We start from the raw sequence: 21,760 nt of genomic DNA, 5'->3' as shown, positions 1-21,760 counted from the left end.
TTCCCTTTTAATATGATTCATATTTAATAAAGTAATATTCTTATATTAGATATTACTGAACTAAATATTGAAGTGTTTTCTCAATTGAGATATTTAAAATCTGAAGAAAAAATAAAAATTGTAGAATTTAGATTTTGATTAAAAATGTGAATATTAAATAATAATTAATATAAAAAATAGGAATAAAGAAAAATGAAAATCGGAATAAAAATAAAACTTGAAATAAAAATAAGGCCTTCTATGTATATAACACCTATGTCTTTAATAATACATAACCTTAATGTTACCAGATAACCTTAATATTACCAGTATCTTATAAAATTACCAAACCTATCAATAACCAATAAAAATAATTAAGTCATGTAACCTTGCAAATAATACACTTCTCTTAGTTCAAATATATTTTTTTATTCCCAATTCTTCCTTTGTACTTGAAATATTAATTATTAAAGTATCCTGTAAACACATATATTTATCAAATATAAAATGTGTGATTGAGACCAAACCTCTCCCTTTCAATATCATGAAATATGATATTATAAAAATTAATATGTTTAGATTAAATTAAATTAAAATTTGTGTTGTATATCTTCAAGACCATATTATAATTATCACTTCCATATTTGAAAAGAAAAATGATTTCCAATCTATGTAAATAAAAGAAGTGACTAACACAAAAGATATAAGAAAATCAAAACGTTATAACCTTATTCTAGAATGTAACTCTTCAGAATAAACCCTTAATAAAAAATCCTAATATCTCTATACTAAAGACATATGTCTAAGAATTAAAATATATATCTTGTATAAATTCCTTCATTATTTATACTTATGTACTATAACTTATTTATTCTATATAGTATACATACATATCTTATAACTTCTAAGTTAAAACAAAAATTCTCTTTTTTTTTTTTTCTCTCTCTCTGGATCCAAATACTTTGACTTTAGCAGCTGCTCAAACAATCAATCATTCATTGACACATCTATGCACACAAGACTGTAACATATACTTTCACATAAAAACATTGACGGACACAAATCCCTGTATTCCCAATTATTCTATGCGCATTGCAAAGATTATGTTACTAATTTGAAGTACTTCTCGAAAAAAACAAATTCCAATGAATTACAGACTGTACATATGACCATGGAACAAACATTTATTTTTAGCTTTAGTACCAAGTCACATGCTTTGGTCACGTGCAAGGAACACCATTCCAAGACAGCAAGCAGTTTTATAACACTCCAAAGCTCAGATTACATTTCTAATAACTCTAAAGAAGATATATATTCATTAAAGAAACATTAAAGTAATAATACTCTGGCAATTGGTACCTGAGAAAATAATAATTATTAATTAATCGTGCTTTTGCGTTTAACCTTATCCAATAAAATATATGTTACCTGATTGAGGACAAGAACATATGTATAAATAAAAAGTTAATACTTCATCAATCTGCTTTTACTGATAAATTCTGAGGGAAATAAAAGAATAAAATTATTATCATATTTATGATAAAAATGAAACACTTAGAATCTGTTACTTTCTTTTATTATTTTATTTTAAATATTATTATTCATATACAGAGATCAAATTATTAATTTATAACATTAACTATCATTTGACTAAATGAAAATATGACCTTGATTTACTATCACTACCTTTAATATATATATATATATTCACTGTATATGAAAAATTATGATTATCAAATAGCAAAATTAATTTATCCAGAAATCCCCTTTTTTCCAGCTAAAGACCAAACCTCAATTTTTGCAAGATTCGGTTTATTACAGTAATTTCCAGAAAATTGGAATTGAAATTATTTTGTAACTCAATTTTTGTCCTTAAATGAGAAAAAATATCTTTCTCTGAAAAACCACCCAGCTGTCGCTGGCTATCAAATTCTCTGGACGACCTTTTTTCTTTCACTAGTGACCAGGGGAGAGAATCTACACAAGACACCTGTTTCTGTCTTTCAGGGCTTTTAAAAATCGCTTGTCTGAGATAATCGGTATCAGATTTTGTGACACTTTTCTCTTTCATTGAAGGTGACAAGGAAAGAGGGGGGGTGTATGACTTATAATTCACATGAAGGTTCCTGCGAATTTCATACATCTTGTCACAAAAATATTTGGATCTGGGAGACACTGTTGGTTTTTCACGGAAACTCTCCCGTTTTTGTGTTGGTTTTTCAGAATTAATTAATTTCTGTTTTGATTGACTTTGGCGATTTCTAACAAAATCGATAAATGTCGTACATTCGAATAGGGACTTTTTATTTAATGCCACTGCACAGGCGGCATTGTCAAGGAAATTAAATTTCTTGATGAATAAACGTATCATTCCATCCAATCCGACATTTGGAATAACCGCCCTATACAAACGTTCAAAAACGGACATAAATGAGAACGTACTCTCATTTTGTTCAATTTGTAATTCCTTCAACATCTCATAGTTTGGATCAGATTCATTCCTTGCACAGAAGATGAGATATTTCAGCCTTATGAGATCGTTATCATTTGAACAATCAAATGTCTCATTGTCAGAAAACTTTTTCAAAGCCAATTGTCTAAAGAAATGCTGAGGTATCCACATACGGAATAACTGATTCGTCTCACTATTGGTTAAATTTAACTTCTCGATGGAAGTTTCAAATATCTCTGAATTTCTGCAAACATGTATTTTAGGATTATATGCGGGAATTAATTTGCATATGTCCAATAAATTTTTTCTAAGTGTAATCCCTAACTTGGCCTGTTCTATTTTTAGAAACTGATCGTCGCCATTTTCTCTCTCCACGTGTCCTTTCTGCACATCTCCCATTCTGGCTCCTCCCCCTCCTGGCTTCTCTACGTCATTTCCTGCGTCTTTCCCAGTGTCCTGAAAATGACCTTGATTACGTAGCACATGTCTGCCGCCATTATCAAAATTCTGATTTACAAAATTACAGCCAACATTACAGTCAGAATTCACAATATCACTGACTGACATACCAGGTTCTAAGCAGTCTTTGGATTTCTCTGTCACTAACTCTCCTGACAATTCAGGTTGTCTATTTCCACCATTTTTACACTTTTCTACGATTAACTTGTGAAAATCATAGACTAAATGACAGACATTTCTGATTTTCTGTTTCTCTCTATTAAAAGACCTTGCACATTCTATACGTGAATTCTCAAGTTCACACTCCTCATAAAAGCGTAACCAAATCTCTTCTACATTAGAAATATCTGGATAAGTGAACTGAAGTTTACTTTGCTTAACATATGAAGAGATAAAATCCATTTTCTTACCTGAAATGATCAGATGATCTGATGGATGATCCTGTAAGACTTGATTCACCTTGTTCAACCCGTCCAATACTTCTTATGGACTGACACTATCTTTCTTGCTCAAAAATACGTCAAAAGTTAACTTCTGTGGCTTTATAAAGTCTTTACAGTTCATTTAAAAAAAAACATTCATGCTACTTGACTTATACGTATTTCCTAGGTTCTGCGTGATTTTTTATAAATTGTCGATTCCTGATCCTTTGCAGGAAGCATATGTCCAGTCCCCCCTTATGCAAAGTGAAGGAACAACAAAAAATGCAAAAAAAAATCACGAATGGGTGGCTCACCAAAATGTTAAAAAATATACTCTTAAATATATTTTTCGTCAAATACGTAAAAGCCGCATGAAAGAAAGAACTTCCAAAGATGTAAAAAATAAATGTATTTTATCTATTTAAAAAAATGGTTGCCAGGGTTCAGTTACAGAAAGGAAAAATAATATACTTTGATAGATTACGCTAAGAGTTCATTTAGTCCATAATGATCTATGGGAAGTCTTTACCCATCTTTCTTTGGTTCCTGAACGGCAATGCAGGAGATGTCATCTCTTAGGCTGGACAACGTGTCATATCTTGCAGCACTGAAGTCTTCTCACAGCAGGCAGTGTGGAGGAGCGCCCCGTAGCCCCCTCCATCGTGTATTATATACCAGCTGCTCAGTCCATATAGGGTGTTTAGTGGAACACAGTTGAATATAGTTCCATATTACGTAACCTTCTGGAAACTTCGGAAAGCTTCTGGAAGGATTTATATATATCCTTCCATGCTCAGTATATATATATATTCAATATGGATATTTTAATACTTATTCCTTATAAAAACTTAATTAATAAACTATGCCCTCCAACATAAACAGAACTGTGAACTTATATGTCTTACTATAACATATTTGATAACTAGATGTATTAATTTTAAGGTTTTTACACCTGGCACCTGTCAGACTGCTGCAGACCTGCTACACAGGCCTGCTTCCACTCTCCTTCACTCCTCACAGACTCCCTCCTAAAACTCAACTGTTTTCCTGCCTCAGGCTCTCTGAACTCCTCGGTGGGCATAGCCAACCGCCTGGCTCCACCCCTGGTGTGTCCATCAAGCACTGAGGGAGGTGACTAGGTTTTAATGGTTAGAAGTATACAAGGCACTCCCAAGATGATTTGAAGAAATATTTATTCATGTGCGTAAAAAAAACGTTTTCGGTCCTATGTGGACCTTCCTGTCATGGCAGCCCCCATACAGCGGTGGATTCCGCGTCTGACAGCCCACACAGCGTGTTCCCTCACACATGTGCTACTGAGGAAGGTCCACATAGGACCGAAAATGTTTTTGTTACGCACATGAATAAATATTTCTTCAAATCATCTTGGGAGTGCCTTGTATACTTCTCACTGTTTGGCTTTGGAACCTGAAGTGCACCCCAATATCTCCTAGACGCATATATAGGAAGTGCCATTCTCTTCTTGCTAGGTTTTAATGGTTGGCTGATGTTACCTTATTGGGGGACAGGTGTAATGCGGGGGTCTATCTGTGACTACCTGGCTAGTCCAGGGGGTCACAAAGGCAACTGAAAGACCTGCAGAGAGTTCATGAATACCCTGTTTCCCAGAAAATAAGCCCTAGTTACAGTCAGGGCCAGCGTTGGGAGGAGTCAAACTGTGCAATTTCTCTGGAACCCCAGTTTCTTAAGGACCTCATCAGTTGTATTTGATAGCTGAATGTTTAAGGACCTTTGATGAAGTCATGTGACATGATGTAACCAATGGTCTCTTAATTGCAGGAGTCTAAAAGAACTGAACAGGACACAGGCTGACATGCTGGACTGGCATTAGGGGAAAGGGAGAGCAAACTGGGCAATTTCACAGGGCCCCCATTCTCCTAGCCGCCCCAGTGTTTATATGCCAATTATAGGACTGCTTAAGGACCTTTTTGACATCACATCATGTGACCAAAGGTCACATGATGTGATGTCAAAAAGGTATAAAGCTGAAGAGGAGACAGGCTGGTGTGTGTGGGTGTGGGTGTGTATAGCTAGATAATAGAAAAAAAAAAAAGAGTTACAGCTGCACACTGAAATACCAAATTTTTAAACTGCTAAAAAATATCTAATAAAATTATTGCTTTAGAGAATGTTAACTACTGGCAAACTACCCTGGAAGGATTGGAGACACCTATAGAAGGACATTTGACACCTAGACCTTTGATTCTTCAAAGCAATTATGCCAGAATTCTGTCAGAAATCACTTTTCAATCTATTTTTTTGTGCAACACAGAGTTGTGAAAAAAGATTGTGCGACTAAATTATCACGGCGCGCTGTGCTGACATCACTCGCATGTACTTCAGCTCCCAGAAGTACAAGCAGACATGGCCTCGCCATGGGCTTCGCCACCGCGAAGAAGCTGACTTTCAAGCACGTGACTGTGATTGGAGGAGGTCTGATGGGTGCCAGGATAGCGCAGGTAGCTGCAGCAACCAGACACACTGTTGTTTTAGTGGACCAGACTGATAACATCTTGAAAAAGTTTGCCAAAAGTATTGAAGACAGCTTGAAAAGGGTCACCAAGAAGATGTTTGCAGACAAGCCTGAGCTGCTCCACAGTTCATCAGCAAAACCCTCTCAAACTTCAGCACAAGCACAGACCCAGCGGCCGTGGTGCACAGCAATGATCTGGTGTTGGAAGCCATAATAGAAAACTTGGAAGTGAAAAACGCACTAATGAAGACACTGGACAAATTTGCACCAGAACACACCATATTTGCCAGCAACACTTCCTCATTGCCAATAACTGACATAGCCAACTCCACAACTAGGCAGGATTAGTTCGGAGGGCCGCATTTCTTTAATCCAATACCAATGATGACGCTGGTGGAGGTCATTAAAACACCAATGACTAGCCAAACGACTTCTGACTCTCTCATGGACTTCAGTAAAGCACTAGGAAAGATGCCTGTGTCATGTAAGGACACCCCAGGATTCATTGTTAACCATCTTCTGGTACCATACCTAATGAAATTCGTATATCTTCATGAAAGAGGTCATGCATCTAAGGAAGACATGGATGTTGCAATGAAATTGGGACCCCCTTTTTGCCTCCAGTGAATTGCTCAATAAGCTTGGAAAGAAGACCGGAGAAGGATTTTATAAAGACAGATGGTTGGCCTGGCTGCACTGCAGAGCTATATTGTTATAGTCTCTTGTTTGCTTTGATTACGATGACCGTTGTTGTTTTTACATTGGACGGTTTTCTCATCACTTATTAACACTCTAGTGACTTACAGTCATGATTCTCTATTTCATCAACATCCTTTTGTACCGCTGATTCCAAACATTGATACATCATAGCCATTCTACAGTCAATAATAAATGACTCTACAAAAAATAAATTGTGCAACTTTTCAACTTTTAGAGGTTTCATGGCACTTTTAACCAGCTTTGCCAAAATGGGCAGAGCTTGGCCAGAAGAAGGGTGTGATGCCACCGCTTCTCTAATTCATAACAAACTGTGATGTTCCCTATGCCAGAAATCTCATGCCAGTCCCTGACATCAATATTCAGTGTACATCGCTGATCTTGATGAATTGGAGCCCTAATGTTTATCTACACAGACAGCAAGACCCTGCTACCTGCTTTGGTTACAAAGCCTAAGGATAGGCCATCAATGTTACAGTCCCAGACAAGCCCATTAAATATTTGGCATCTAAAAAAGTAAGATCGGCAGCACTCTGTGGTGTGAAAAATTTTAATGTTGCTTCATGCAAACAGGTGAGACAACATAGGGGAGGTGAGGGGGCACAGAGCACGACGGTACCGTTTCGCACCTCTAGGGGTGCTTTCTCGGGTCCACCACCGGTTCTGCATAGTAGGGTTAGGGCATACAATTTGCAACATAGGAAGCAATGGTAGGGATGATAGGTAATAAGATTACAGGTCCACCAGTCAGGACTGGAAGGACAAGAATTTGGACATCGCCCAGGGGGACCAACGATTCCTTATTTTATTTTTCGTAAACAGATCTGAGGTCAGAACGAGCTCGTATCGGTAATGTTTATTGATTTTTTGGATAATTTCCAATTTAGTGGGGATAGTTATTTCTCTCCAGTAGTCTGCCAAACACATACGTGCTGCTATTAGAATGTGTGATACAATTGGTCTCAAATCGCCAGGGAATATATGTAAACCGATCCCCAAAACCGCTAGCGGACCGCTCAAACTTCCAGCCAGGCCTGTAACTGAGGTAATAATGTTAGACACTTCTTCCCAAAAAGGCCGGATGAGCGGGCAATCCCACCACATGTGCCTTAGGGATCAAACACCCGAGTAGCCCTTCCAGCAGGATTGGGGATAGGCACCACGGAATTTAGAAATCTTCAGCAGGGTGTAGTACCAGTCAAAGTGAACTTTCTTAAGCTGCTCAAGATGATTGATACAGGAGGAATATTTCTGCAGGTCGCCAGAAGCGGACCACCATTGGTCTGGGGTTGAGGAGAAAGCAAGAGCCCCTTTCCCAGCGCCTCATATACGCTTGTTTAGGACCATTACCGGGGGAATTAAACACTTTATATACTACCGAGTGGCCGTGTTTTTGAGAGGAGGAGGAACTAAAAAAATGCTGTATTGGCGAGCAAACAGCATTATGGCAGCATAAGGGAAATACACATGAATTTATAAAAATGCTGAATTTGCAGATACTGGTAGAAGTTATTTCTGTGAAGGCCAGATTCATCCATTAGGACAGAGAAAGGTTTCAACTCCTGAATTAAGAGGATATCTTTCATGACCATAATACCACTCATCACCCAATTGCCTAACACGAGGCCATCCGCATGAAGCTCCAAGGCTCTAATGGAGATAGACTCAAATTTAATCACCTGACGAGAAGAGACCAGATCAGACCAGTAAGAAAATGCCACTTTCATTGTCTGCAGGGGAAGAGAGGGGGCAAAGGAACTAAGTACTCGCGCCTCCAGTAGAAATCTCAAAGTACCACGCGGGGTCAATTATTTCTCCACAAGCACCCATTTGTGAGTACTAGAATCATCATATCACTTAACGCCTCTAGAACTGCTACTTTATGGTACAAATAAAAATTCAGGACCCCTAGACCACCATGTGAATAACTATAAAATAAGGTAGACATACCAACCCTAGGTTTCTTTCCTGCCCAAATAAATCTGCTCACAACTTCCTGCAGAAGAGAGAGAAACCTCTTGGGGAACCTCAAGGGAAGACAGCGGAATAAATAAATAATTTTTGGTAGGAACATCATCTTAACTATCTGAATGCGCGCCATCCAGGAAAGGGGTAAATGTATTTGATTGTCTATGTCCTTTCGAATGGAATCAAGCAGCGTATTAAAATTCTGTTTGACAATATTGGAAAGTTTACAAATCCTTGGTCCTAGGTACGAAAAGCCATCCTGGGCCCAAGTATATGAGACAAGTGAGGAGATTTTATCTCTAACAGATGGTGGAACATTAACTGAGAAGAGAACCAATTTTCCTTCGTTTAGCTTGTAATATGAAATCTTAGAAAATTCAAGTGGAGCTTTTTTGATCCCTATCAATGATCTTTCACTATCAGTGCAAGAAAGTATTACATCGTCTGCATATACACCGATCTTATGTTCTACAGGGCCTATTTTAACTCCAGAGATTTCCGGGTTGAGCCTAATGGACTCCGCCAGGGGCTCCATGACTAAAGCAAAAATTATAGGAGAAGGGGGGCAACCCTGGCGGGTCCCATTAGTCAGGTCAAATCTATCAGAATAGAAGCCTGCTGCACAGACCGAAGCATTTGTTTTTTTGTATAAGGCCATAATAGCACCCTTTATATTACCAGAGAAACCAAATGTGTCCAAAACGGCATCCACATAGTCCCAGTGTACCCTGTCAAACGCTTTTTCCTCATCTAGAGACAGGAATACACCGGTGGTACCACTGGACTCAAGAAAATCCATCAAATCAATCACTCTTCTAGTGCCATCTATAGCCTGCCTCCCTGGGACAAATCCCACTTGGTCAGGGGAGACCAGGGCCGGCAAACCTGAGAGGAGTCTATTAGCCCAGACTTTTGCATATAACTTCACATCACAATTCAAAAGAGAGATAGGTCTGAAGTTACCAGGAGAGGTTAGAGGCTTCCCCGGTTTAGGAATAGTAGTGATTGTCGCAGCCTAGCTTTCAGACTGGATATCAGATGATTCCCTCCATAGTGAGAACGTTCTAACCAAAAGTGGAGCCAAGATGTGCGCAAACTGGCGGTAGTAAGAAGTAGAAAAACCATCTGGCCCGGGGGCAGAAAGTCTCTTAAAGGAATTAATAGCCCAAACTACTTCCTCCTCAGGAAGGGGGGCATTAAGAGCAGCCAGAGCCATGGGGTCAAAGTTTGGGCAAATTTAGTTTAGCAAGGAAAGAAGAAATTTCACCCTTCGTGGGCTGGTGTGTTTTAGGATCTGACGAGATTATATAGTTGGGAATAGTATTCTTTAAACTCACTAGCTATATGAGTAGGGTTTAAAACTTTGGACCCGTCGTGCTTAATCAAAAAGGGAATGGCCATCCGAGCCTCCCATTTCTTCAAATGACTTGCTAGGACCCTACCGGCTCTATCACCCAAGCTATAGAATTTGGATTTAAGCTTTTTTAGATTTTTTTTCTTAGGAATACAGCATAAATGATCTCAGCTGATCTCTTAGACCTCTAATAGAGTCAAGGAAAATGTCAGAGGGGTGGGCCTTGTTTGCCCTTTCTAGGAGCTGGAGTTTAAACAAAATATCATTAAATGCTTTTAACCTTTTCCTTTTCTCCATTGCTGCAGTTTTGATGAGGACACCTCTAGCAAAGGCCTTATGGGTTGCCCAAAGAGTTTCATCCGAGACCATTTGATTATCATTAATGGCAAAAAATTATTTTAATTGCTGAGCGATTTCATCGCTGGTATCTTGGTTAGTGAGAATATAATCATTCAGTTTCCATTTGGAAGGAGACCGGGTAGGACCCTCGTCTGAAATTGTTAACATAACGGGCGCATGGTCTGACCACGTAATGGGGCCAATGTTAACCTTTTCACATCCCAACAGTAACAAATCATCTACTAAGATATAATCTATTCTAGAGTAGGTATTAAACCTTAGGGAGTGAAAAGAGTAGTCTCTCTCTCCTGCATGAGCATATCGCCATATATCATGAAAACGAAACTCACGGATCAGGTGGCCCATCTCTTTTCTGGCCGCGGCTTGGTGGGAACAATCTAGGGATTTACACATAGGGACATTAAAGTCTCCGCATATCACCGAGGAACCCTTTGCCACTCCCCTAAAAGACTCCAAAAATTTATGTATGAATTTTAATTGGCCCACATTGGGAGCGTACACTGAAGCAATAGTGAATTGCACATTGTTTAGTAGACCAATTAAAATAACATATCTCCCCTCAATGTCCCCCGCCACCCTTTCAAGCTGGAAGGCTACAGAGCTTTTAATGAGGATTCCTACACCTGCCCTTTTGTGGACCTTATTGGCCAAAAAACTGATGAGGATAATTAACATTTTTCATTCTACCATTATCCTGGGCTAATAAATGTGATTCTTGAATGCACAAAACATCACTTCTCGCCTTTCTTACCTCCTTCCAGACCCATGACCTTTTATGCGGAGAATTTAATCCCTTTACATTTAGAGACAATACCTTTAAACCCATGGTATGTAAGGCCAGAAGTGGCTGTAATAGCCGAGAATCTGCTTCCTTTGGAGTATTAATCCTGCAGAAAGAAATGGTACAAACAGGCAAGACCCATCAACAAATAACATGACATAACAATTAAAGAAAAACTGAGAAACAAGTTGCTCCTCACATAACATGACGAAGCTACACAAGGACTGACAAGCACTCAAAACAGTAAGAGCGAAAAAAAGACGCTCGAGGGGCAGGAACTGCAGGTGGGCTGGATGCGGCCACAAACTTTAGTAGCCAGCACCCTCTGTAGAAACCAAAAAAAAATCCAGAAAAATGGAGACCACGACCTCAAAAGGCGAAAGTTATGGGAACTTCAAGCTTTAAACCATTCAGGGTTAATTCTCCTGTTTTGGGGTGAATCTTTATCCAAGGTAGATGGCGGAGGGGGTGGAATATCCCAGTCCTCAAACACTTTTCCAAGTTGCGCAGTAGAGAAGCAAACCCGAGTGTTACCATTTTTACTGACAATGAGCTTGATAGGGAAACCCCAACGATATATAGTGCCTTTATCCCGTAGAATCTTTGTAAATGGGGTGAATTCTCTCCTCGCAAACGTGCCAGCTGAGAGATCAGGGAACACCGAATGGCGAGCAAATCTGTCTGGCAGGGAAGGTTTCTTCTTTAAACCAAGCAGGAAGGCCTCCTTTGATTTATAGAAGTGAATGCAGGCAATAGTATCTCTGGGAATCGAAGGGTTAAGTCCTTGAGGCTTAGGGATTCTGTGGATCCGGTACACTAAGATATCTCTCCCTTCTGATTCAGGCACAACAGCTTGAATAAAGTCCTGTAACAGGGGGAGCAAATCTTTATCATGTACTTCTTCTGGTATTCCTCTTATTCTAACATTGTTTCTCCTGGATCTGTCCTCCAGGTCCAGCATTTTAGATGTTAACTTGCAGACTTCAGCTTTAAGCTCCTCATGCTCATGTATCAGGGCATTGTGGAACCCTGTTAACTCCTCCATTTTGTTCTCCAAATGATCTCTGCGGTTCCCTATGTCTCTAACTTCCCCCTTCAGCTCTGCCAACATGCTCTTTATATCATTTTGCATAGATTTCCTGAAAGCTGCAAAGAGGGATTTCATTTCCTCCTTTGTGACAGGCTGGTTATCAAGGCTTACCATTTCCACAGTGCCCGCAGTCTCCATGGAGCTTCCTCTGCTTGAGACAGAGGAAGTAGCAGAGCGTGCAGGCCCTGCAGACTTTGCAGCATGAGGGGAGGCAGCAGCCATCTTAGAAATCCTCTCCAGCCCGGAGCCTCTGGCAAAGAAGTCAGATACCTTTCTGGGGGAGCTCCGGAGCCTGGTTTTGGACCGCCTCATCTGATCCCAGGGTGATACTGAGTGCCTGGAGAAAGATTCACCGCTGAAGGAACTGCCGGTAAGATGTGTGAGCCACTTCACCGCCTGAAGTTGTCAGAGCTCCTGGATTATGTGACCAGCACCATGCTCTGCTAGGCCATGGCCGAAATTGTCTATGTTGTGCATCAATGTCACAACGAGATGCTTGCAGGCATCACCAACTGTCATGGTGGCATCAGGATCTGTGGAAATTACAGATTCTGGCACTCTGCTTGCTAATTTCTATGATGTTTGTGAGCAGTGCAGGGAGACGCAGGCGTCGAACCACATACTTAGTAAGACTAGCAAGAGTTATTATCTGCTGAGCTCCTTGTTAATGTATTTGATTACATGCTGTAGTGGAGCCAGTATCATTTGCTCCCCTTCTGTATATGCTGGCTGGACTATTCCATTAATGCCAGCTATAGTTTACCTATACAGGTCTGGTGAGGTGTTGTGGTACAAACTAGTGGTTGTTGTGCATTATTGCTGTGAGCAGTTGTGGTGTTAACCCTTGTTGTCTTTTTGTTTCTGCCTTAATGCTCTTGCTTTTCTCCTTAGTCTCACACTGTTTAGTTCTGTGAGTTTGCAATGTGTCTGAATTTTGGTTTTCCTGTCTGTCTTAATCTTTATTTCCATCATACTCCTGCCCCTTCCTTCCACGTTCGGGGGTAATCCAGTGGTTAGGGATAGCCTACGGTTTCCTAGCATGAGGGAAAGTATAGGAGCTCCCTGTCCCTTATTATCCTACAGTCACATTGCGACAATCAATCAGAATATTTACTGTAGCACATTCCAGAGAACTGGTGCTAGGAATGGGAGATCCGAATTAACGAAGATGTAACTCTAAAGGGTGCTTTACACGCTGCGACATTGCTACTGATATATCGTCGGGGTCACATCATTAGTGACGCAAATCCGGCGCCGGTAGCGACATCGCAGCGTGTGACACCAAGGAGCGACGATCAACGATCGCAAAATCGTTCAAAAGCGGTGATCGTTGACACGTCTCTCCTTTCCTTAATATTGTTGCTGCAGGTACGAAGTTGTTCGTCGTTCCTGCGGCACCACACATCGCTATGTGTGACGCCGCAGGAGCGACGAACATCTCCTTACCTGCGTTCACCGGCAATGAGGAAGGACAGAGGTGGGCGGCATGTTCCGGCCGCTCATCTCCGCTCCTCCTCTTCTATTGGGCGACCGCTTAGTGACGCCGCAGTGACGTCGCTTTGACGCCAAACGCACCTCCCCCTTGAGGGAGGGATTGTTCGGCGGTCACAGCGACGTCGCTGACAAGCGTGTGGAGCTGCCGTAGCGATAATGTTCGCTACGGCAGCGATCACCAAAAGTTGCACAAACGACGGGGGCGGGTGCTATCGCACTCGACATCGCCAGCAATGTTGCAGCGTGTAATGTACCCTTTAGATCTCGAAATTGGAAAACAGATTCAGAATAATTTGTTTCCTAAATTAATTTCTAATAATATGGTTTAAAAAAATAAATGTACTTTCAAAATTATATAATTAAAAAATAATAACATTGTGTTTGTTTTTAACAGATGACTGTATCAGGAGTTCACATGGAAATATATCTTCAGAATTTAAAACAGATGATCAAACTACCACACATGAAACATATGAAGAGCATGCTGTTGTCCCAGATATACCTCCAGTCCTTCCTCGGAAAGCTTTATCATCTGATCTTTTCAAACAAGTCCAAAATTACGATTTATCACAGAATTGTAAGCAAAATAAAAGTTACAGAAAGGATGTGGAACATGAAACGGCTCCTACAAGGGAGAAACTATTTTCATGTTCAGAGTGTGGGAAATGTTTTATGCGGAAATCAAACCTTGTTAGACATCAGAAAAGCCACACAGGGGAGAAGCCATTTTCATGTTCAGAGTGTGGAAAATGTTTTATTCAGAAAATAAACCTTGTTAAACATCAGAAAAGTCACACAGGGGAGAAGCCAATTTCATGTTCAGAGTGTGGGAAATGTTTTACTCAGAAATCAGATCTTTTTGTGCATCAAAGATCTCACACAGGGGAGAAGCCATTTTCATGTTCAGAATGTGGGAAATATTTTATTCAGAAATCATCTCTTGTTTGGCATCAAAGATCTCACACAGGGGAGAAGCCATTTACATGTTCAGAGTGTGGAAAATGTTTTATTCGGAAATCAGAGCTTGTTAGACATCAGAAAAATCACACAGGGGAGAAGCCATTTTCATGTTCAGAGTGTGGGAAATGTTTTATTCAGAAATCAGACCTTGTTAGACATCAGAAAAATCACACAGGAGAAAAGCCATTTTCATGTTCAGAATGTGGGAAATGTTTTATTCGGAAATCATATCTTGTTTGGCATCAAAGATCTCACACAGGGGAGAAGCCATTTTCATGTTCAGAGTGTGGAAAATGTTTTATTCGGAAATCATATCTTGTTTGGCATCAAAGATCTCACACAGGGGAGAAGCCATTTTCATGTTCAGAGTGTGGGAAATGTTTTATTCAGAAATCAGACCTTGTTAGACATCAGAAAAATCACACAGTGGAGAAGCCATTGGCATGTTCAGAGTGTGGGAAATGTTTTATTCAGAAATCAGATCTTTTTGTGCATCAAAGATCTCACACAGGGGAGAAGCCATTTTCATGTTCAGAATGTGGGAAATGTTTTATTCGGAAATCATATCTTCTTTGGCATCAAAGATCTCACACAGGGGAGAAGCCATTTTCATGTTCAGAGTGTGGAAAATGTTTTATTCGGAAATCAGAGCTTGTTAGACATCAGAAAAGTCACACAGGGGAGAAGCCATTTTCATGTTCAGAGTGTGGGAAATGTTTTATTCGGAAATCACACCTTGTTAGACATCAGACAAGTCACACCGGGGAAAAGCCATTTTCATGTTCAGAGTGTGGGAAATGTTTTCTTCAGAAATCACACCTTGTTAGACATCAGAAAAGTCACACAGGGGAGAAGCCATTTTCATGTTCAAAGTGTGGGAAATGTTTTATTCGGAAATCACACCTTATTAGACATCAGACAAATCACATAGGGGAAAAGCCGTTTTCATGCTCAGAATGTGGTAAATGTTTTACTAGGAAATCATATCGTGATGACCATCAAAAAAATCACACAAAATAAACCATTTTTATGTTCTGAATGTGGAAAATGTAATTTTCAGAAATCAAATTTTGTTAAACATGTTAAGAAGCCGCACAGGGCAGGAACCTTTTTCATGTTGTGAATAATTGTAATGTTTAACTGGTAAATCAAGTCTTGCCGACCATCAGAAAACCAACAGAGCGGAGCAGCCATTCTTGCTTTCAGAATTTGTCAAATGTTTTTCAACATTAATCAGGTTCTGTTGTCAGATGAGTCACATGGGAGAAACCATCATAATGTACTATAATTCAAAGGGTTTTATCCAAAAATCAGCTACAATTGTTCAAGTAAGAATTGGTGAGGGAAAGAACCATTTTCTCTCTTTTTAAACTTATCGTATTTTTCAAACCATAAGAATGTGGTCATGATGCACTGTTATGGGGGGTTCTGCTGCTGACACTGTTACGAGGGTAATATCCCCCAGTTTCTAGTGCAATGTGTTTGATGACTTTCCATTTAAATATGCTTATAACAAATCTGTGCCTGCCTTTATTATTTACTAAAACGGTGAAGAGCCACAGATTAGTGAATTTTTTAAAAAATAATCCAGTACCAAAACTTTTGGAAGTGTTCCTAATGTCCCCAAAAGGAACTTTCAGGTTGTGAGATCCCACAACCCTCAGTGATCACTCACAGTGGAAGAGTCAGCTCTACGACCCCAGCTCTGTGGCATCCTTCTTAAGCAGTTCAGTAAAACCTTAAAAAGTATGTGACCACGCTAGATTAGTTGAGAGAGCAATTTCTCGTGCTTAGAGCAGCCGCAGAGATTTGTGGGATCCCGCCCTGCATACTAAGATCCCACAAAATGGAAATTCGAGCTCCACTTTGCTAGTAACTTAAGTTGGGTATTTCGAGAGCCTTTATGAACATTTGTGAAAGGTTTTGATACTGGATTATATTTAGATAATTCACTAATCTCAGGTTTCCCACTGCTTTAATTACTAAAAAGCGCAGTCCCAGATTGGAGATAGGAACTCATAAGTATATTATATTGTATATAATTGCATTTCTAAACTTGTTTTGTTAATAAATGCTGGTAAATGTATATTCGTCATGTCTGTCTTTCTCTATTGTTTAGATGTTATGATTTTGCCTCAGAACCTCAGAAGTTGAGGCAGAGCTGTAGGCATTTAGCACAAAAATAGTGAGGGGATGTCACAGAGTTATCACGGCTGGAATCCAATGGCAGAAATGTTGGAAAATCCCAGAGATTTGCAGAACGTGTTGTTAACTGACAGTTTTCTGTTTGTACAGCAGCGGACTCTATAACTCTGGGAAACTGTCAGTTTTTACTCTGTTGCGAGCCTCTGACTTCCTTTATAATCCTCACCCTGGGGTGCTTTGGGTGAGGTTTATAGTTGTTCCTGGCTGTGGTTTGCAGCAGTCGTTTCCTCTTGTTGTTCCACAGACTTCTGTGGTAGCTACTCCTAAGATAAGTGTTTGACGTTTGCTATCTACCTGGGCTCAGGTGGTATGATTTGTGTCTCCCCTGTATTGTTTCCTTTTGTCTCCCTTAGCATTAGTGGTGTTGACGAAGAGCTCATACCTACCATTCTTACTTAGGGCCCAGATCAGGGTTTGCCTAGGGTGAGGTATTCCTACTCGGCGATAGGTGCAGAACCTGTATAGGGTTGGTGAGGGCAGTGAGGGTGAGCTGCAGGTTATTGCCAGGGGTCACCACTTCCCCCTTTCCCTAGTGATAGGGCATTCTTTTCCCTTTCCATTTGTATTGTAATATACAGCTGGTATAGCTTCTATTCCCAGCTGTGACAAGGAAGAAGTGAATCGCATTCTGCATCCTAGATATGTGGAAGTTGTTAAGACACTCTGGTCCCAGTTTATCAAAGCTTTTATGCCAAAAAAAGTTACACAAGCTTTGAAAAGTCACAAAAATTTTAATCAATTCATATTTCTCAAATTTTGGCAGATTTTGCCATTTTCACTCCAAAATTGGCAGAGTTTGGGTGGGACAGAACGTGACACCACAGCTCCTTAAATTCATGATGAGCTGTGGTGTTCCCTATGCCAGAAATCTCACTCCAGTCCCTGATGGGAGTAATATTTCTAGCATGGTACAAGGAGGCACATGCCACTCGTCAAATGCTCCAGATTCATGAAGAGGCATGCACCACTTCATCCATCAAGAGTGGCCCCCGCATAAATTGGGCCCTTTATGTTTTAAAAGCGATCCCTTTTACAAAAGATAATTGTTGTAATAAAAAAAACTGGAAGGATTTTATCTGTCTGATATCCAAAGGGATTGTTTTTTTTGTGGGGCTACCCGCAAATAGAGATGAGCGGACCCGTTGAAGTTCGGGTTCGGCTTTTTCAGTCGGACTTTAGATAAAGTTCAGTTCAGGAACCGGGCTTGTCCTGAACCCCGTTAGAAGTCACTGATTGGGCAGTTGGGTCTCCGTCCACATGCATCCAGCCATTAACAGAGTATTTATTACCAGGGGAGGGAGGGTTTTTTCCTTGTGCACAATACATCCTATAACGATGTTTTTACCTCCCCGTGAAAGTCACACACACACTGCAAGCAGCTCGCACTAGGACGAGCACTGAGTTTACCTGAGCACACCGATGCTAGATCGAGTGGTTAGGATACATAAAGCACCCGAACTCCGAACTCTAAAGCAGGCTTTACACGCTGCGACATCGCTCAAGCGATCTCTTTGGGGTCACGGAATTTGTGACGCACATCCGGTCGCTTTAGCGAGGTCTTTGAATGTGACAGTTATGAGCGATTTTGAATCGTCGCAAAAACGGTCAAAATCGCTCATCGGTGACATGCCCCCCCATTCTCGAATATCGCTGCTGATCGGTGTACGAAGTAGTTTGTCGCTCCTGTGGCAGCACACATCGCTACGTGTGACACCGGAGGAACGAGGAACCTCACCTTACCTGCGGCCGCACGCAATGAGGAAGGAAGTACGTGGGCGGGATGTTATGGCCGCTCATCTCCGCCCCTCCACTTCCATTGGGCGGCGGTTCGGTGACGCTACTGTGACGTCCCTGTGACGCTGAACGAACCGCCCCCTTAGAAAGGAGGCAGTTCGCCGGTCACAGCGACGTCGCAGAGCTGGTATGTGCATGTGACGCTGCCGTAGCGATGGGGGCGGGTGCTATCACGCTCGACATCGCTAGCATTGGCTAGCGATGTCGCAGCGTGTAAAGCGGCCTTAACACTGATTTTTTTGTATAAAGTCACTGAACTTTACTATTCAGGTTCACTCATCTCTGCCCACAAACCTTTATTACAGTTTAGATTATGGGTGTAGAAGAGACCAGAACTGAAAAGGGGCCTATCTCTTGATGAAGAGCAAGTAACATTTATGATACCTATGCTGAGGTTTTGAGAATTTAATGGAATTTGGTTTACTACTTAATCAATAATCAGAATAATGTAAAAATAGTGTCACGCTAGGTTCGGTGAAGTACCGAGTGAACGGCGAAAGGGAAGAGAAACCCTGTGCCTATGGAAGGGGGAGATGGTGACCCCTGACTAAGCCTACCACTGGGCACTGAGTTCCCTCACCACCCTAGATAGATTCCACACCTATGCACCAAGCGGCATACCTGACCCTAGGCTGACCCTGATCTGAGCCCTAAATAGAGAACGGATGGGATGAGCTTTTCGTCAACCCCACTGACCACTAAAGGATACACAGGGATAACGAACAAGGGAAAACAACAAACAACTTATCTCTAGACGACTCAGTAAAAAGTTCAGTAAAGAGCAACAAAGATCCTACTGATGCATGCAAGCCACCTGCTTGCATCCAGAGCTTGTGAAGGAACTGAATATCACCAGCACAAGTCCAGGGAACATGAGACTATTTAAACCCAAGGGAAAATACAGATTATTAGCAACTGAAGGGAAGAAGAGTTCCCTTAGGTCCTAACGGGGAAAAGAATGAAAACCCAACAGAGGAGATACCTAGTACAATGAATTCAGACAGCAGTAAAAATAGAAAGTCAGGGAGCATTTTACGCAGCCAAACGCTGTGACAGAGAGAGACTCTGAAGTGTCATTTACTGGGCTGCTTTCTGTAGTTTTAATAAAATCACTGTATTACCACTAGGGGATTATCACTAGAGAACTAGTAAACCTCTACCATGTATCGTCGATCTCCATTAGATCTGTATAGCCCTGCCCCACCCATGATTGGCAGCTTTCTGTCTTTGCTTATTGTACACAGCTGTCAATCAGTGGTGTGGGTGGGGTTATACACAGCAGCATTTCAAGAACTGGTAGATCTTAAGCAGATAAAACTGATGTTTATCAAAACTTCAGCAAGCAGCCAAGGAAGTGACACATCGCTGAAACCAGGGTCTCTGCCCCTACATCATGCTGTTCTGAGATGAGATAGCAAAACTCAGTGACAAATTCCATTTAAATGACTGCCAGAAAAACATCTATTTAGCTAAACTAAGGAAAAAAATGATGTCAGCTAAATGACAATAATAATCGTGCTAATTTTTTATTTATTTTGCTATTAACTTTCGGAAATGTAGTCTTTTGTGCTATCTATAATACTCTTCATTTGTCCCACAAATACCATAGATAAATACTCTTTATTCATGGACCTTCACACATTCATATGTAACTTAGCCCCTAAATTTCACAATGGATAACCATAGTCCCCCAAACAGAAAAACGTTTGATACAAAACAGCACGCTGCTGCCCCCAATTGTCAGGATAATTATGCAATTGACCGACGCTTAACGGAAGAGGCCATGACTGTTTCCATTACTAGGCCGATTATTGGGGAGCTCACAGTGAGGGTATAGTATATATACAACCTTTTCTATCTCATGGAATATATCTACATCTTGATACAGTCACTGCCAACTCCACAATAACAAAAGGAACTACTGCTAGCTGCCACCACCAATCGCTTATACAGGCCAATTGGACACATGTTACAGGTAGTGTATGGCTTCGGAATGCAATATATAGAGTAAGAGGAATGAAGCTATTAAATTTTAGCTAATTAATCGGAAAAGTAAGCAGTGTTCATAAAATATACAAAAGATATTACAAAGGGGAACAAAACAATACAGTATATACAATTACATAAAATTAAAGGGAATAGCGAAAGAAAATTATTGAACCTGGGTCACAAAAATTGGCTTCAGATTTATGGAGGGAAGGATTCCAATGGAACGTGGAGCAATCCTACATGGCAATATTCCTTTCATTGAACGAGGATCATAATTGGCATTAGCTTTTTATTAACACAAGTTACACTCACATACTGGTGACTCATAACAGGGCTGGACTTCAGATAATTATAGGATGTATCTAAGTCTTAGAAAATTATGAGGGTCCCAACATTCTGATATCTTTGCCCCTGGAGGTCCCAGGTGGGAGATATTACAATAATCTTTCCTATCACGATTATATCTGTTCATAGATAGATAAAAAATATCTATGCAATGTCTCCTATCTGGCCGATATCCTATTGGCGGGACCCCGGCCATCACCCATAGATGCGGAACGATGCTTTGTGTTCTCCACTATATCACAAATTTCAAAATATGACTTTCCTATCTATTATATTGATGCAGTTCATAAAACGTCAATTCATATTTTCTATAAGGAGAAACACAAGATTTTAATTTCTCTGCTATTTTTCTGTTCAACTGCTGCTCTTATCTCTACCGGTCATACATCTGTCCTTTTCTGCATTCTTGTGCATTCAAGATGAAATTGGCCTTACATCTGCTAGAGGATTCTTTTTAGTTACCTGTTTCCAAAGGAGGGGGTCAGCTGCATAGGGGTCTTGTTGAGTCTTTATGGATTTTATAATTTCTATATGACACTGGATTACATATTGATGTTTTTCTAAAATCAAGCTTTTACCCCTTGAAAGCTAAGGTCATTTTTTGGACACTTTCCTCGACTTGATGCTTGAAGAGTTCAATAAAATCGGAAAAATTACTATCATGATTCACGTATGACTCTGCTTGTGGAAAGCAATTATGTGTGTTTGTTTTCCTGCTGTCTTTATTCTCCAGGGTTTGATCTGATGTGAGGAGCCTATTCTGTTGTGCCTCATTCCAGGGGTCATGCTTCCTTATCTTGGAACTGTTTTCAGTGATAGTTCCTGCTCTGCAGTGTGCGCTTTTGGTTCCTGTGAGTTTGTTCTGATCCTACCCACTACCTAGTACTCCTTTCCCTG

At 40.5% G+C, this 21,760-nt stretch overlaps 1 protein-coding gene across 1 annotated transcript in view; it reads left to right on the top strand.

The window, feature by feature from the left end:
• LOC142259289 (uncharacterized) overlaps positions 1-16,603 on the top strand; it is a 101,961-nt gene extending 85,358 nt beyond the window's left edge. The window contains exon 5 of the mRNA XM_075331767.1: positions 14,286-16,603. Coding sequence (XP_075187882.1) covers positions 14,286-15,550 — 1,265 coding nt within the window. The 3' untranslated portion in view covers positions 15,551-16,603. The remainder of the gene's footprint in view (positions 1-14,285) is intronic.
• The last annotated feature ends 5,157 nt before the right edge of the window (positions 16,604-21,760 follow it).

Source organism: Anomaloglossus baeobatrachus (genome assembly GCF_048569485.1).
Source record: "Anomaloglossus baeobatrachus isolate aAnoBae1 chromosome 5 unlocalized genomic scaffold, aAnoBae1.hap1 SUPER_5_unloc_6, whole genome shotgun sequence".
Taxonomy (NCBI): domain Eukaryota; kingdom Metazoa; phylum Chordata; class Amphibia; order Anura; family Aromobatidae; genus Anomaloglossus; species Anomaloglossus baeobatrachus.
This window is presented reverse-complemented; position numbering and strand designations above follow the sequence as displayed.